A 14,827-nucleotide genomic window follows, 5' to 3' on the forward strand; every position below is an offset into this window, starting at 1 on the left:
TAAGGGAGTTCGCAAAGTACCATCAAAGTCATATTATGAATTTTTGTAGTGCTAAAAAATAGTTGGTTTAATTTGAAGTTCTCTAAACATTTATTTAAGCTTATAAACTTTACGACATACAAAAACACGACACTTACGACACCGTTGTCAAACCCTCATATATTTTTATAATTTCTATGGCTCATTCATATGAAATAGACATTAACGTGTGCTTTTATTTTTTGTTTTTCTGCATACCTTTTTACAAATACATATCGTCGTTTAAAGTACAAAACCGCGTATCGTCATTCTGCAAAACCGCGTAACTTACATTGGCTGCCAAAAATTGGATTTGCTCACACAAGCTCAATCCTTATCCATTCGTCCTCAAAAAATATACTAGCCAGAAATGCGATTGCTTTATAAAAAAGAGAACCATTTTGAAATGAGTGTTTTTACGATCAAGAAAATAATTTCTACAACTTCACATACGCGGCTTTGCATTTTGCTGATACGCGGTTTTGCATTTTGTTGATACGCGGTTTTGCACTTTAAACGACGATATGAGCCTGAATCAGTAGAACACATCGATCTCTAACCGCCAAAAAGATGTAAGCGACATTTTTTCAAAATTTTATTTTTGATACAGAAATTCTATTACAGCATCCAGGTGCATTTCTGCATCAAAAAGAAAATTAAAAAAAATTCGCTTACATTTTTTGGCGGTTAGGGCTGGATATGTATGCATGTATGTATCTCACCATATGTTCTTGTTTTACTGTCATTTAATTGAGGTTGTTTTCCTGCCCAGACCTTTAATGTTTTGTTGTTTACCTTGTTTTTTATTTGTAAATTTGTAAAGTGTAAACATTTAAAAAAGTCAACGGTATGTACAAATGTACGTATGTAATATGTGTGAGTACACATTTTGTAAGCTGGTATTCGTTATGTTATTAACTAAAAAATTATTGTTTTTGTTATATAGGTGTATTTAGTTTTAAGTGTTATAAAAATTCGGAGAAAATATTTCATTTAGCAAATCTGAGTGATGACACTGAAGTATCTAAATACATATGTATGCGCATGTACATATGTGAACCTTCATTTTAAATCAGCGTGAACTACATTTAAAAATTTGTTTTCATGTTAATAAATTGTTTTAAAAAACTTAAACGCTCATTTTTAATATCACTGAGAAATGCCAAATAAAACTCATTCTCTCACTCTCCTTACGATTCTACTTCAAATCATCAAACTCGTCGCTGCCATTTTTTGAATCGCTGCCATGCAAAGCAGCCAGTAACGACGTTCGATGGTGACTGCTGCTACTACCATTGTTTCCATTACCCGGCTGCTGTTCAATAGCCCCATAGCTACGACTGTTGCCGCCATTATTGCTACTACCCCCGTGGCAGCCATTACCCGCACTACTGCCATTGCCCGGTGCTTCGAATGCATCCAAAAAGGGATTTGTGGCTGCATATTGCACCCTGTATGTACCTAGCGTGTGATAATTACCCCCACCGTTACTGCCGCCATTTCCATAGGATCGCGTGCTAGCCGCTGACGTATACGAGGTTGAGCTGGTATTGTAATAATCGTAGCTGGTGGTGGAGCTAGCCATTGAGCTCACTCCACTACTACTGGCTGTGGGCCCGCCGGACGATGACGAGCCGGAGTAGCACGAGGCGGATGTAGTGGAACTGTACTTTCCAGCTGCACCGCCCGAGGAACCATTACCTGTTGCATTAGCCGCTGGGCCGCTTTTGGGCAGTGTGCCGTAGAGGTGCATGGCATTGTGCGTGCCATTTGTTGTTGAGGAGCCATTGCCATTAGTGGCAAAGGGACTTGTGCCACTGTGCCCGCTACTTCCAAACAAATTACTACCATAACTTCTGTGCTCTGAACTTTGATTCTTATTACTAATGTGACTACTAGCTACACTTTTATTATCGTTATACGTTGCAGACATTGCTGCTGTTGTTGTGCTGGTGCCTCCCGCTGGTGTTCGCCCTTCTGCTTCAGATGACGCTAAACTGTCGAATAGCCGCCTGCCAGTCGATACAAATGACGTTGATGGTGCTGTGTATGATGGTATCGCTGATGCCGAGGTTGCTGATTGTACTGGTTCTTTGTCGTTTACTTGTCTCGATGGTGATAATAAGCCCTTGTTGTTGGTATTTGTGTGTGAATCATTTGCAGCACTTTGCGCGGAGTGTTTGCGAATGGCGCCTGTGGATTTACCGTTCGCGGCAGTTATTTGGTAGACGCCTTTCGGTAGACCATCGCTCCCTGGTGGAGATGGAGAATCGGGAGATTTTATGGGGGTAAACTGAACTCGTGGTTCCCTTTTCAGATACTTGGACATAAGTTGCGACGTGGTCATAGCCTGGGATTGCGCCAGCAAAGCATTCGTCGAAGCTGATGACTTGTACGAGATGATATCATCAGAATCGTCAGACGATGTGGTAGGCGCTGATGTGGCAGTGGAACCAGCCGCGCTTAAAACTGTCGCTTGTGACGACGAGGAGGACGATGTGGCACTCGATTTGTTACGCATGGCTTTGTAATCTTCAGTTGACAACGTTGAAAGTGGCCCCTTACCACTACTATAAGGGCTCGTTTCACTGTAGGTTGTGCGCGTTTTCACCCCCAGCTCACCATATTTCGAGTAACTACTTTCGTCAGCCTTTATTTGAGGTTTTTGTGGTTCATAAAACTCGACGCCTTTCCTTATCGTTGTTACTGTAGATGTTGTTGAACCAACTGAATGCAGTGAAGAATCATCAAATGGTGAGTCTTTTGTCGGTTGTTTCTCTCTTATGGTATAGGAGCTGGAGGATTCTTGGATTTTCACATGTTTAACAGAGGAAGGCGACGCACCGCGTTTTATTGTATCAGTACCTAAGGTAAATTGCTCAGTGAACAAGGCTGAATAATGTAACTTGATTGTGTGTGAGACTTCTGTGCTACATACTTTTACCGGATCCCGAGCCGGAGCCGGTCGATGCCGAACTACTGCCTGGGGAGGGTGTGCCGGGAAGTGGCAGTGGCGATTGGTCGAGAATTGCTGAGGCCGCTGAGCCCGCCAATTGATGGGGCTATAAAATAGAAATAAAAGGAAAACAAATATTTTCGTTCTATAAATTGGCTGTATGTTGGGGTATTTCAAAACAGGATTAATAAATGGCTAGTGAAATATTGTTAGGTACATGAAGCGTGCTGTATGAGTTAGGGACGTGAAAGAAATAACGACAACTTGAAAAGGTTAGCTTTTTAGAAAAATGGTCACCAATTGAGGTCAGTAAGTTATTAAGTAGTAATATTAAGGTTCAATTTTGCTGAAGTCGATGTTGGCCGTGACGGTGCACAATAAGAACTAGGTCAGCTAACGAGTGCAGTGAAAACATCATTTGGTGCGTAATTATACTCTCTAATCTAATTCTACCAAAGAAACAATGAATGCAATCAGGTGTTGTGGGGGGGAGTAATTTTAATTGCCAATTCGTGAAGCTTTTGGTACATTAATGCCATGCAAGTGCGTAACTTTCTAGAGATAGCAGTCTTATGTGGTGCAAATTTATATTCTGTATTCTGTATTATGATAAGTATAGATGTAGCTGCTGATAATTTATTTTTGTACTCGCAGTCAATGTGTAAAAGTGTAGCTATGTTGAAATTACATGTGATGGACATCCTCTATCTTACTATTAAGTTTGCTAAGATATTCGCATATGTATAATGTAGATATTTCTAAACCGTTTTTGTTAAAAATTATGTCTGGCGCAAAAACAGTTTAAAATAAAGTACTCATAGTTATCGTATTTTCTTGATTGGTAGCGATTCTACATAGTTTCACAGTCGAAACATGATCAAATTTAAGTGACAAAATAAAGCGACATGATGGCAAATGATCTTAAGTTCTTAACTATAAACAGTAAAAGAAGCGAACCAGTATATTTTACCGCCGTTGAAATTATTATTTTTTTTATACGGGCACGTTCTAAGTTTCACACATTTTCTCAAATGGAGATCGAGCTAAAGGCGTACGACTTAGTGTTCGCTGTTTTCGAACGAACACATTTTGGTTCATTCCCAGAATAGTATTCGAAATGAAAAAAAAATCGATTTACTCGATTTGTAAACCAAAACCGAATCTGAGAATTTTATTTGAAACCGCACATCGGTTGTTGTCCTACTTCCTTAATTTTAAGCGGCTTCATTTAAAATAAAAACAGTTATTTGAGTTAAGTTTAGAAGTAATTTTAAAAGCTTGTCTAATGAGATAGCTCTGACAAGCTAATTTTTTATTTCTTCCGTAATTGCAACTTTTGATATAATGCTTTTACTTAGCTTTGAAAAACTTGGAGTTAGTATTTTCTGGCGTACTTTTATGTTTCACAAACGTTTTTACAACGGTATACAGCTCTTCGTTGAAACCAAATTTATCACGTCGTGTTAGTAGTCCAATTACACTAAAATCTAATTTACTAAGGAAACGCTTTTAGAAATTCTGAAACCATTTCGAACGTTTTCAGAGTGTTACATTTGAGGTTTTGTGTTTTTGTGCTCTAAACATTGTTGCTCAACAGTCAGGTCAACCCAAAGGCCTTTGTACTTTTAATTTTATTTGCATTTCTTCTAAGAAATTCAGGTTCAAAAACGAAAAAATCGTTAAACATACATATATCCAAGAGAACTGATTTTTTTTATTATTTTATGCTGCCAAAGGGCATGTAACAGCTGTTAAGCACAATTTGGTCTGATGAATACATGCCCGAAGACTGGAATTTCAGTGTACTTTGTCCAATCCATCTGAAGGTAAATCCCGCCGTTTGCACCAACTATCGTGAGCTTAAAGGTCAATCTGAATCGCAACGTCCCGGAACTAAGGGACTTTGAGGTAGTGAAAAACTTTGTCCACCAAGGATCCAGTTCAGCCGGTATACCGTCGGCCCAGGGGTCCTTGTTGTTCTTAAGCTGCCTTATAGCTATTTTCAATTCGTATTGGACGTGAGCTTCGTCCCTATATATTGGTTGGCGTTCTCCTTCATCAAGCACGCCACCAATTGTCACCAAAAAGCGTTTAGAAGTGTTCTCTCCACATCTCAAGTGTACTCTGGACATCTATTAACATATTTCCATCTTCATCTCTACAGGAACCATCCTCGGTCTTGAAGGCTCTACAGGAACCATCCTCGGTCTTGAAGGCTCTATTTACTTTATCCGGAAAAGGCGTCTCTTTTCCTTCCCTTTTTCCTGGTATCGTTCAACTGTCGAGCGTGTTGCAATTGGCTGCAGGGTAGCTTGGTATGTTGGGTAGTATTCTGCAGCAGCCGGGCGGCACCCTTCGTCATACCACTTGTTTCTGCGCGGTGATATGAAGTAATTGGAAGATGGATGCTCATTTTTCAGCATGAAACTCGATTCTCTTGTATTGTTTAACGATTTTTTCCTTTTTGAATTTAAATTTTTTAAGAAACAAAATGAAAATAAAACGTATAAGAAAATTTAATGTACAAAAGCCCTTGGGTCGATGTTATTGTTGATTAACAATGTTTCCAGCACAAAAAACACAAAAACTCGATTTCGGTCTTAAATAATTTATGGTGACTTCGTTTCTACAAAAAAATGTTGAATGCTCCTTTCTCTTTTCGTGTTCGATTCTAAATTAAAATATATACGGGTGAGATAATTTTGTGTTTGTTTCTAAAAATGCCACACTCTTGTAAGGCAAACGAGGCACATTCTCTGCCCTGTGAAGCTTTGTCAGGGGAGATGGTTGCCCTGAATATCATATGGTTGTTTAAAACGTCAATATTATGAAATGCATGATCTAGACAAGGACAAAACGACAAGAACATGCCCATTTAAAGGGTTGAGTGTAACATCAAACACATTTTGCACAGGGGAAGGGCAACAGTTTTTGGGAGAAACCAAATCACCATTAGAAAACATAATAAAAAAATGCACAAGAAAATTTGAAGTGCCAAGACTTTTGGATTGAACTTCGTTCCGACCCACCGTGACTAACGATATGTTTAGTATAACAAATTACTAAACTCCCCAATAATGTTCTGTTATTTTGTATACCAACTACATATGTATGTATATGAATTGATAAAACTTTGATTTCGTTTTCCCACAAAATTATATACATATGTACATACATATTAGTGTTGGGCAGTATCGATACCAAAAGTACTGAGAACTCGATTCTCAAAAGGATCCACGGAACCCGCTTTTTAAAAGTATCGATACTGAGTACTCCAAAGAACTCGGTAATCACAAAATAACTCCAAAGAACTCAGTACTCACAAAAGAACTCAAAAGTACTCAGTACTCAAAAATACTCTGTTCCAATAATCGGTTTGATACATGTACTCAGGATCGATTCAAAGTACTCAGTATTAAGTGTGGAATAGACTTAACAAGTAAGAAAGTCTAAGTTCGGGCGGAGCCGAACATTAAATACCCGGCGCAAGTATTAAATATATGTTTTTTCACCCTTCCGAAACCTTCCGCTAGATGGTAAGCCGAGGTGTATCAATTTTGAGTAAATTAGCGTCCTTCAATTTCGAAATATTGAAGTTTCAAGCATTTCTTAAATTTACCGTTATATGAGAATCGGCCGTTATTTTAGTCCGATTTCAATAATTTTCAACGTTTTGCTTACACGTGGCAAGTACAATAACCATACCGAGTTTGGTACAAATTGGTAGAACGGTTACCGATATACTTATATGTGATCATAAGTGGGCGGTGCCACGCCCATTTTCCAAAATTTTACCATAAACGTATTTCTTGGTAAAGAATTGTTGCAAGCATCAATTTTGAATAAATTAGCTTCAATATTTACTGATTTATCGAAGATTTTGTATTTCTCTAAATTACCGTTATATGGGATGTGGGCGTGGTTATTGTCCGATTTTAAAAAGTTTCGGCGGTTTTTTATGCTGTACCAAGGCCAACAACTGTGCCAAGTTTGGAAGAAATTGGTGCAGCGGTTACCAAGATATACACATGTAACCATAAGTGGGCGTGGCTACGCCCATTTTCCAAAAATTTATAATATTCTTATTTTTCGTCTAAAAATTATTGTAAATATCAATTTTGAGTGAATTATCTTCAGTAGTTACTAAAATATCGCAGTTTTCGTATTTCTGAAAATTACCGTTATATGGGAAGTAGGCGTGGTTATTGAGCGATTTTAAAAATTTTCGGCCATTTGGTATGTTGTGCGAAGGCCAACAACTGTGCCAAGTTTGGAAGAAATTGGTGCAGCGGTTACCAAGATATACACATGTAACCATAAGTGGGCGTGGCTACGCCCATTTTCCAAAAATTTATAATATTCTTATTTTTCGTCTAAAAATTATTGTAAATATCAATTTTGAGTGAATTATCTTCAGTAGTTACTAAAATATCGCAGTTTTCGTATTTCTGGAAATTACCGTTATATGGGAAGTGGGCGTGGTTAAAGTCCGATTTCGCCCATTTTCAATACCAACCTACCTTGGATTAAGGGAAACCTACATACCAAATTTCGTTGAGATATCTCAATTTTCGCTCGAGTTATCGTGTACACGGACAGACGGACAGACGGACAGACGGACGGACAGACAGACATGGCTTAATCGATTTCTTTTTTCATCCTGATCATTTATGTATACATTTGTCTATATCTATCTCGATTCGTTTTGGCTGTTACAAACAACCGTTATGTGAACAAAATTAATATACCCTTGTGCACAAGTGCGCTCGGGTATAAAAAGTACTGAGTTTTATTTACATTTGAGGGTGTTCAGAAATGATTGTACTTAATTTGCAGTTTCAATAAATTTCAAGAACAATACTTGTGCCCAGTACAGTTAGCCATTCATTTGACGTAATTGGGATTCATTTATTAATTTAAATAAAACACTGCCAACTTGTGAGATTTGTAAGTATTGAAATGTTATCAACATGTGTATTAGAGTGGTTCATAAAAACATATTTTCGGGCACTAGGCCCATTCTAACTGACCAACACAGGTATGTAATTAAGGGAATGTTCCCCAATAATACCATAGTAATTATATGTAAAAACCACATTTTTAGCTGCATTTTAACATGTCAAGAATATACAAAAATTGAGAACATCAGCGTTTTTATAAAAAACCGACCAGCGCGACCTCTAAGAATACTTCTTTTTTCAAAATTAAAAAAACAAGTTTCTCTTTTTTTATCACAAATAACAATAATTTGAAGTAGCGTTTATGAATTTCCAAAAAAAAAAGTTTTGGAACCACTCTAATGTGAATATTTAAGGAAAGTACTCAGTACTCTGAAAAATACCTAATCCTTAAAAGTATCGAACTCGCCCCACAAAAGTACTCGATACTTACCATCACAAGTTCATATGTACGTTGGATTAATCTCTATATTATTAAACTTGCGATATGTACTTACAAATGCATAGTTTTTGGTAGGAGTGATTTACTCACTTTACAGACACAGACAAGTGGAAATTGCAGCTTCGGAATATTTGAAGCAATTTGTGTGCCGGCAGATAATCTTGAGGATATATGCAAATATTTATAGCGCATTTAAAGAAGTAGCATGCTGCTTGGTTGGTTAAAATGCGTATGTATGTATGTATGTATTTCTGTGCCTGCGGATATAGTATATGCACCATTTTTGGTATAATGTTATATATATATTTACATATGCATGTAAGCTTATATGTATGTATATGTATGCTTAGTGCATAAATATATGAGTGTATGAACGCATCTATGGACAATTACTAGGGACTTGTGTATGCATTTAAGCACAGAATAAACAGTATACAGAAGACGCACCACATACAAATTTATTTTTCTTCGGCGGACGTAATATTACAACCCGGACCAGAGCAGAGAAGTTAACATTACGACCACTATGAATAACATGGCGACCCGGAACAGAGCAGAGGAGTTAACATCACGTCCACTATGAATAACATGAAGTTAACATCTCGCCATAAACACACATCGTGATCAGCGTTGCCGCGAGCTGGAAAAAAATGTATCAGTTGCCAAGCAGAAAAAGTATCAAAAGCAAACAAAACTGTTGTTTATTAAACTATTATTTAAAAAACAAATAATAAATAAAATTTTATAATTAAATCCATAGTTATAAAAAAAATTATATATCTTGCTTTTGTCTGCTTATTTGCATAATGAAAAACAAACTTATAGGGCCCCTAAACCACACAAAATCCTTGCGCAACCCGAGACTTGTACAAGTCAATATTGTGGAATTTACTACAGCATAAAATTGCGCAAACCTTATTTTGAAGAAACGTTGCTCAAGTAAATATGTGCAAGAAATATGAATGTGCGTTGTATATATTGATAGCTTCATCTTTAAAACGTAAAAAAAAACTAAATTCAAAAAAATATATTTTTTTCGATATTTCGTAATGTTTTTGTGTGGTTTAGGGGTCCTATAACAGTTATAAGAGTTACCCAATCAACTTATAAATATCTATATATAAATTGTGAGACTTCAAATAACAATAAAAAAATATTAGCCTTTAGACTAGTAGTACTATTCATAGTTTTCGAAAATTCATTTCTGCCAGCCGAAAGTATCAAAATACGGCATTTGGGAACAAAAAAGGATCAGATATTAAAATTTAGAAAAACAGTATTAAAAAATATACAATTGTACCAAAACGGCAACGCTGATCGTGATGGAAAACGTAGTTAACATCTTGTCGTCATAGCGACGATGGAATTAACATCGTCAGCCGAGTGAAAATACTGCTAAAGTAACAAAGGCAGCGCCGCTTGTGATACCCTTGCTTGCCTCACCGCTCGTGCCATAAATTCAAATTGGTTGGATAGTCGACATGCGTCTTCTGTATACTGTTTATTCTGTGATTTAAGGTACAAACAAGCACATGATCGGTGGCTTTGCATTATTCATATCTATGTATATGTAGGTACGTATGTACAAATATGGATAAATACACAGGAAACGCAAAAGAAATAAGTAGTATGTTAAAATGTACTTAATGCTTGTATGTATGTTACAGATTACCAGTAGTGGGCCAATCGTGCTAATATCCGACTTCAAATGCACATATGCAAAGTACTTATTTACCACATCAGCTTGATAGGTGTTTACGTACTTATTTATCTACATATGTATGTAGGTACGTTAGTATGTACGAGTATATGTATGCTTAATAGATTTATAGTTTTACACGATTACATAAATTTTTTGCAAGCGATCACATCAAAAAAATTTCATCAAGTAAAGGGGGTTTTTTTAGACGTGTGGTTTTCAATGAGGCAATACTTTTTTCGGAGTTGGTCTCTTTGACAGCTGTTACTTGATTTATACTCACTTTGGTTTGCTATTTCATAATGAACACACTTACTCCGCAACAACGTTTACAAATCGTGCAAGTTTATTACCAAAATAATGGTTCGATTCGGGCGACGCATCGCGCGCTACGTCAATATTCGGACAACATAATCGCCCAGCAGAGTCTGTAAATTCGAGCAACCGTGGATCGGTATCGCACCACGCTTACTCTAGTGGATTAAGCGCATCCTCAGAGATGCCATACATGCCTCAGAGATGAAACAAAATTGTCGCATTTGGAGTAATGATAATCCACAAGCCATTGTTGAGACGCCGTTACATCCTCAAAAAGTCACAGTTTGGTCTGCTCTGTGTGCAGAGGGAATCATTGGTCCATATTTCTTCGAAAATGAAGCCGGCCATAATGTTAGAGTCAATGGGGAACGCTATAGAGCCATGATTAATGACTTTTTCGTGCTGGAATTGGTGGATGTCGATGTGGACGACCTTTGGTTCCAACAAGACGGCGCTAAATGCCATACAGCCAACAAAACAATCAATTTATTGAAGGAATCTTTTGGTGAGCGCATTATCTCGCGTCGTGGGCCTGTGGCGTGGCCTCCAAGATCGTGCGATTTAACACCGCTGGACAATTTTTTGTGGGGTTATGTGAAGTCGCTTTTCTACGCAGATAAGCCCGAGACGATTGACGCCTATTCGGCGCGTCATTGTTGACGTACGGCCCCAATTGCTGCAACAAGTTTTCGAAAATTGGGCCTCTCGGCTGGAATTTATTCGAGCCAGCCTCACTTGCCCGAAACCATTTTTAAAACATAATGGCAAACCCTTATCTTTATAATAAAGCTTGATTCTTGGCCAAACATTAATCTATATGAGTTTTATTTCTTCTTAAAAACCACATGTCTAAAAAAACCCAATACAATACAATACAGTTACAATATTTTAATATGTAGATATGTATGTATGTTGACGTACAAAAAGTTATTCCACACAATATGATTATTTAAATTAATTGAGTTGAAAAATTTTTAAGTTGAAAAAGCAGAACTTGGTTATTTACACATTAACTTTGAGAGCCAGAAATTGGAATGCAATCTAACTTAATTCAATGAAAATTACAATTTGCAATAAAATAATTAGTAACCATCAATTTCACAAACGGTCAACAGGATTAGTAGAAAGAAGAACATTTATAAGTATTGGTCATTGGTATGTGTTTATTGTATGCATGTATGCTTTGCATTATATATTGCATATATAGTATATATATCGTTGTATGTATGTTTTTATCGTGCTTTGATTGAGTACAAGTGTGATGCTTCGCACAGCGATGCCCGTATTCCGTAGCCAAGTATTAAAATATTCAATATTGAAATACATATTTGCCTTACAGGGAAATTCTGGATTAACCTCGCTTTTTTAGTTTTCCGGGGTCTGGCTGTGGAGCAATTGTTTTAGTTTTGCTTAATTTTATTAGTTTAGTTTCCAACTATTATTTAATCAAATAATCGTATATTAATCAAATAAAATGTTGCGATACAATTGAATCGTCAATTAGAAGGGAATAATCGATTTAATAATCTAAGGAATAATTACTGTCATACTTTGACACAAATGATATACAATCTTATCTAAGTGCCTAAAAGTATGCAATACTTTTACACGATGATATGAGTTTGAAGGAATTTAGTTGGATGCAAACCGGTTTCGGGTTGCCTCGTTTTCAGTACCATTTTTGTCCAGATTTACACCACATTTTTAGTAGCTAACTTCTCGGTACCAGGATGTTGAAGGTTCCGCATTGAAATGCAGATTTTCATGAGCGCCCATCCACGGTTGCTCACTTATGTTACGCATTTTCACATAAAATTGTAACGACTATCCTTGATTTCCCTAAATCTTTTGAGTTCGTATCGCTGGATTATTAAATAAACACTTAGGATTTCCAAATTACGGTACAGTTAATTTTATTGTACAACAAACTTTTTACAATACTGGTTAAAACAATTACATCGCTTTACAAAGCTTGCTGACACAATTGATCTCTGTTTTCCAACTTGCTTATTTGCAACTGAACTTGTGTTGCGCTATAGCAGCGGCGTTATATACCTGTGCTCGCACTCAAGGCAACTCTAGAACGTTCGGACATCTATCGCACATTCTCTCATTCTCTCGCTGTTCGCAGTATTCCTCCACTTAACGTTTCTGATATTCTGCTGAGTATAAGGCCTTATGTTGTACAAAAGGGGGAGTATAAGGTGCTCAGTGGAGGAAGTTAGCCTAAGTTACATTAGATATGGAATAAATTAACCCCAAGTAAAGATTAAGATTTAAATACTAAATATTAAAATTAAAGTAATAGATGTTTAAAATTAACAATAAAATACTTCCCTTCCGAATAGTCCTTGGACGCTCCAAGTTTGGGGTTTCGACATATCTTCCACAGACATGGGCCCCTGTTATGGTCTCTTTTCAGTTGACTGGAGCCATTGAAAAAATCGGAAATTTAATACAAATTTTGGAATTTTAATAATACTATTTATGTAGTTTTAATTGTCGGCCGCTGTGGTGTAGTGGCGCGCTTCCGCTCCGCAACGCTTGGGTTCAAGCCCTGCTCAAAGCAACATCGGAAAAAATATAGAAAAAAGGTTTTTTCTTAACAGCGGTCGTCCCTCGGCAGGCAATGGCAAACCTCCGAGTGTATTTCTGCCATGAAAAACAGCTTCTCATAAAAATACAATCGCCGTTCGGAGTCGGCGTAAAACTCCGCTCCGTGTGACAACACAGGCGCACGCCACAAATCGGAGCAGAAGCTCGGCCAAACACTAACATATGTGTAAGCGCCAATCTATTATTATTATTTTGTAGTTTTAATCATATAAACATAATTAAAAGCAAAGAAATGGAAATCAGTTAGGAATTATGTTTTACCGATGAGCCCGATGATGCCAGACAACTACGTTTTCAAAGTTGAGTTGAGTTGTGTGCCACAATACCAATTTACAACTTACAACTTAACTATATTAAAAGTTGTGAATCAGGGCCATAACTTCTACCGAACCGTGACATAAGTTCCATGGAAGTTTGGAAGTTATGTCGTGCAATTACTACCATCGATCGTCTTTTGGTCCATGGAAATAGAGTCTGACATTACTTCCACAGATCTGATTCATGGAACTTATGTCAGACATAAGTTCCATAACAATTGTACATTAAATGAGCTACTCACTGCACAAGTTGATGAACTCTACTTTTTAAAAAATCTTAAATTTTAGTGTCAAAGCTGCAATACCAGCGCTCAATGCTTCGATGAGATGAGATTATTTTGTTTACCGCTTCTTCCATGAGATAAAATAATGGATGGATATACGATTTTATTAGCACAAGCGATCAATTTCAATTGTTTTACATTAACATACCCAATGTTTGAATAATTTCGAAGCTGTTCTTTAAAGCCGGTGAGTGGAACTCGTTATTATTATTTTTAGAAAATTTTGAATGAACTGTCGGTTTTCAGTTTGAAAATATGAACTTCAGCTTTCGCTTTACACACCTTGCTTACTTTAATTCGCCTTGATATATTTCAAAAACCCGTTTGGAGAAATGGCGGCTTGGAACGCTGTCATAGCAATCAGCTGTGTTAAAAAGTTAAGGTATGTTCCCTTACACTAAGAATAATTTTGCCACAAAATTCCAGAAAATTACAAAAAAAGAAATACAGAATCTTTTCGGATTTATTTTGAAATTAATGCGAATAAATTTGTGCATTTCAAAGGAATGATAGTAATTATACATACATATATAAATATATTTACATTTATTAAAAACAACAAACTAAACAAAAATTGATTTTTCAATAGACGACTGACCAGTAGCTTGACATCATAAATACCGATAGCTTTGTGTGAAAAGTTGCTAAGTTTACATTTTCTGAAACCTCATATTTTGATATAGAAAGCAAGATAAATTAAGGATAAAGGTACTTGTTTTATTTATTCTCGTTTATATTCAATGAAAGACAACTTTTCTAAGTCCAAAGAGGCTTCGAATATCCGATAAGGCCAAAATAATATGAAATCTTTTAACAAAGATCGAATCTTTCTCATTCCTACACGGTCAAAAATTTGGGTTTAATTTTTAAACTGTGCTGGGACTATTGTTTTTTTAACTTTTGTAGTCTACTTTTTAAACCAGTCAATAGTTTTAAGCCATTTTTAATATATTCTCGTTTAAATTTTAGTCCAGGCAGCCGAGAAAATGATGTTTTGCTATGGGTGGTTTAAAATTGAAACCAAAAAGTTCGTGGTTTATAAATCAAACCAAAATGTTTTAATTCTAGTTTCTAGGTTTCATATATAGAAAATTTGGTTAAAAATCCAAACCGAAATAGAAAATGTTTGCCTCAATAAGACTTATTTTATATGTCTCTCTNAATGACTCGCTTATATATAGACCAGTGCCCGCCAAACACTTTCCTGGGAAACGTACTA

The 14,827-nt window shown here is 36.5% G+C and overlaps 1 protein-coding gene across 12 annotated transcripts in view; it reads right to left on the reverse strand.

The window, feature by feature from the left end:
- Positions 1-476: 476 nt before the first annotated feature.
- The window catches only part of RhoGAP100F (Rho GTPase activating protein at 100F), a 273,890-nt gene continuing 259,539 nt past the window's right edge, over positions 477-14,827 (reverse strand). For 7 of the 12 annotated variants that reach the window (XM_017610018.1, XM_017610017.1, XM_017610023.1 and 4 more), the window contains exons 12-13: positions 2,957-3,080; positions 477-2,883 (exon numbers count right to left, since the gene is read on the reverse strand). In XM_017610018.1, the coding sequence (XP_017465507.1) occupies positions 1,217-2,883; positions 2,957-3,080 (1,791 nt within the window). In that variant the 3' untranslated portion in view covers positions 477-1,216. Of the gene's footprint in view, positions 2,884-2,956; positions 3,081-11,333; positions 12,818-14,827 lie in introns of those variants that run through there. The other 5 variants (XM_017610029.1, XM_017610026.1, XM_017610030.1 and 2 more) reach the window with 2 other exon arrangements.

The sequence above is a fragment of the Rhagoletis zephyria genome, unplaced genomic scaffold (genome assembly GCF_001687245.7).
Source record: "Rhagoletis zephyria isolate East Lansing unplaced genomic scaffold, Rhagoletis_zephyria_1.1 Rzeph_scaffold_00273, whole genome shotgun sequence".
Lineage (NCBI taxonomy): Eukaryota > Metazoa > Arthropoda > Insecta > Diptera > Tephritidae > Rhagoletis > Rhagoletis zephyria.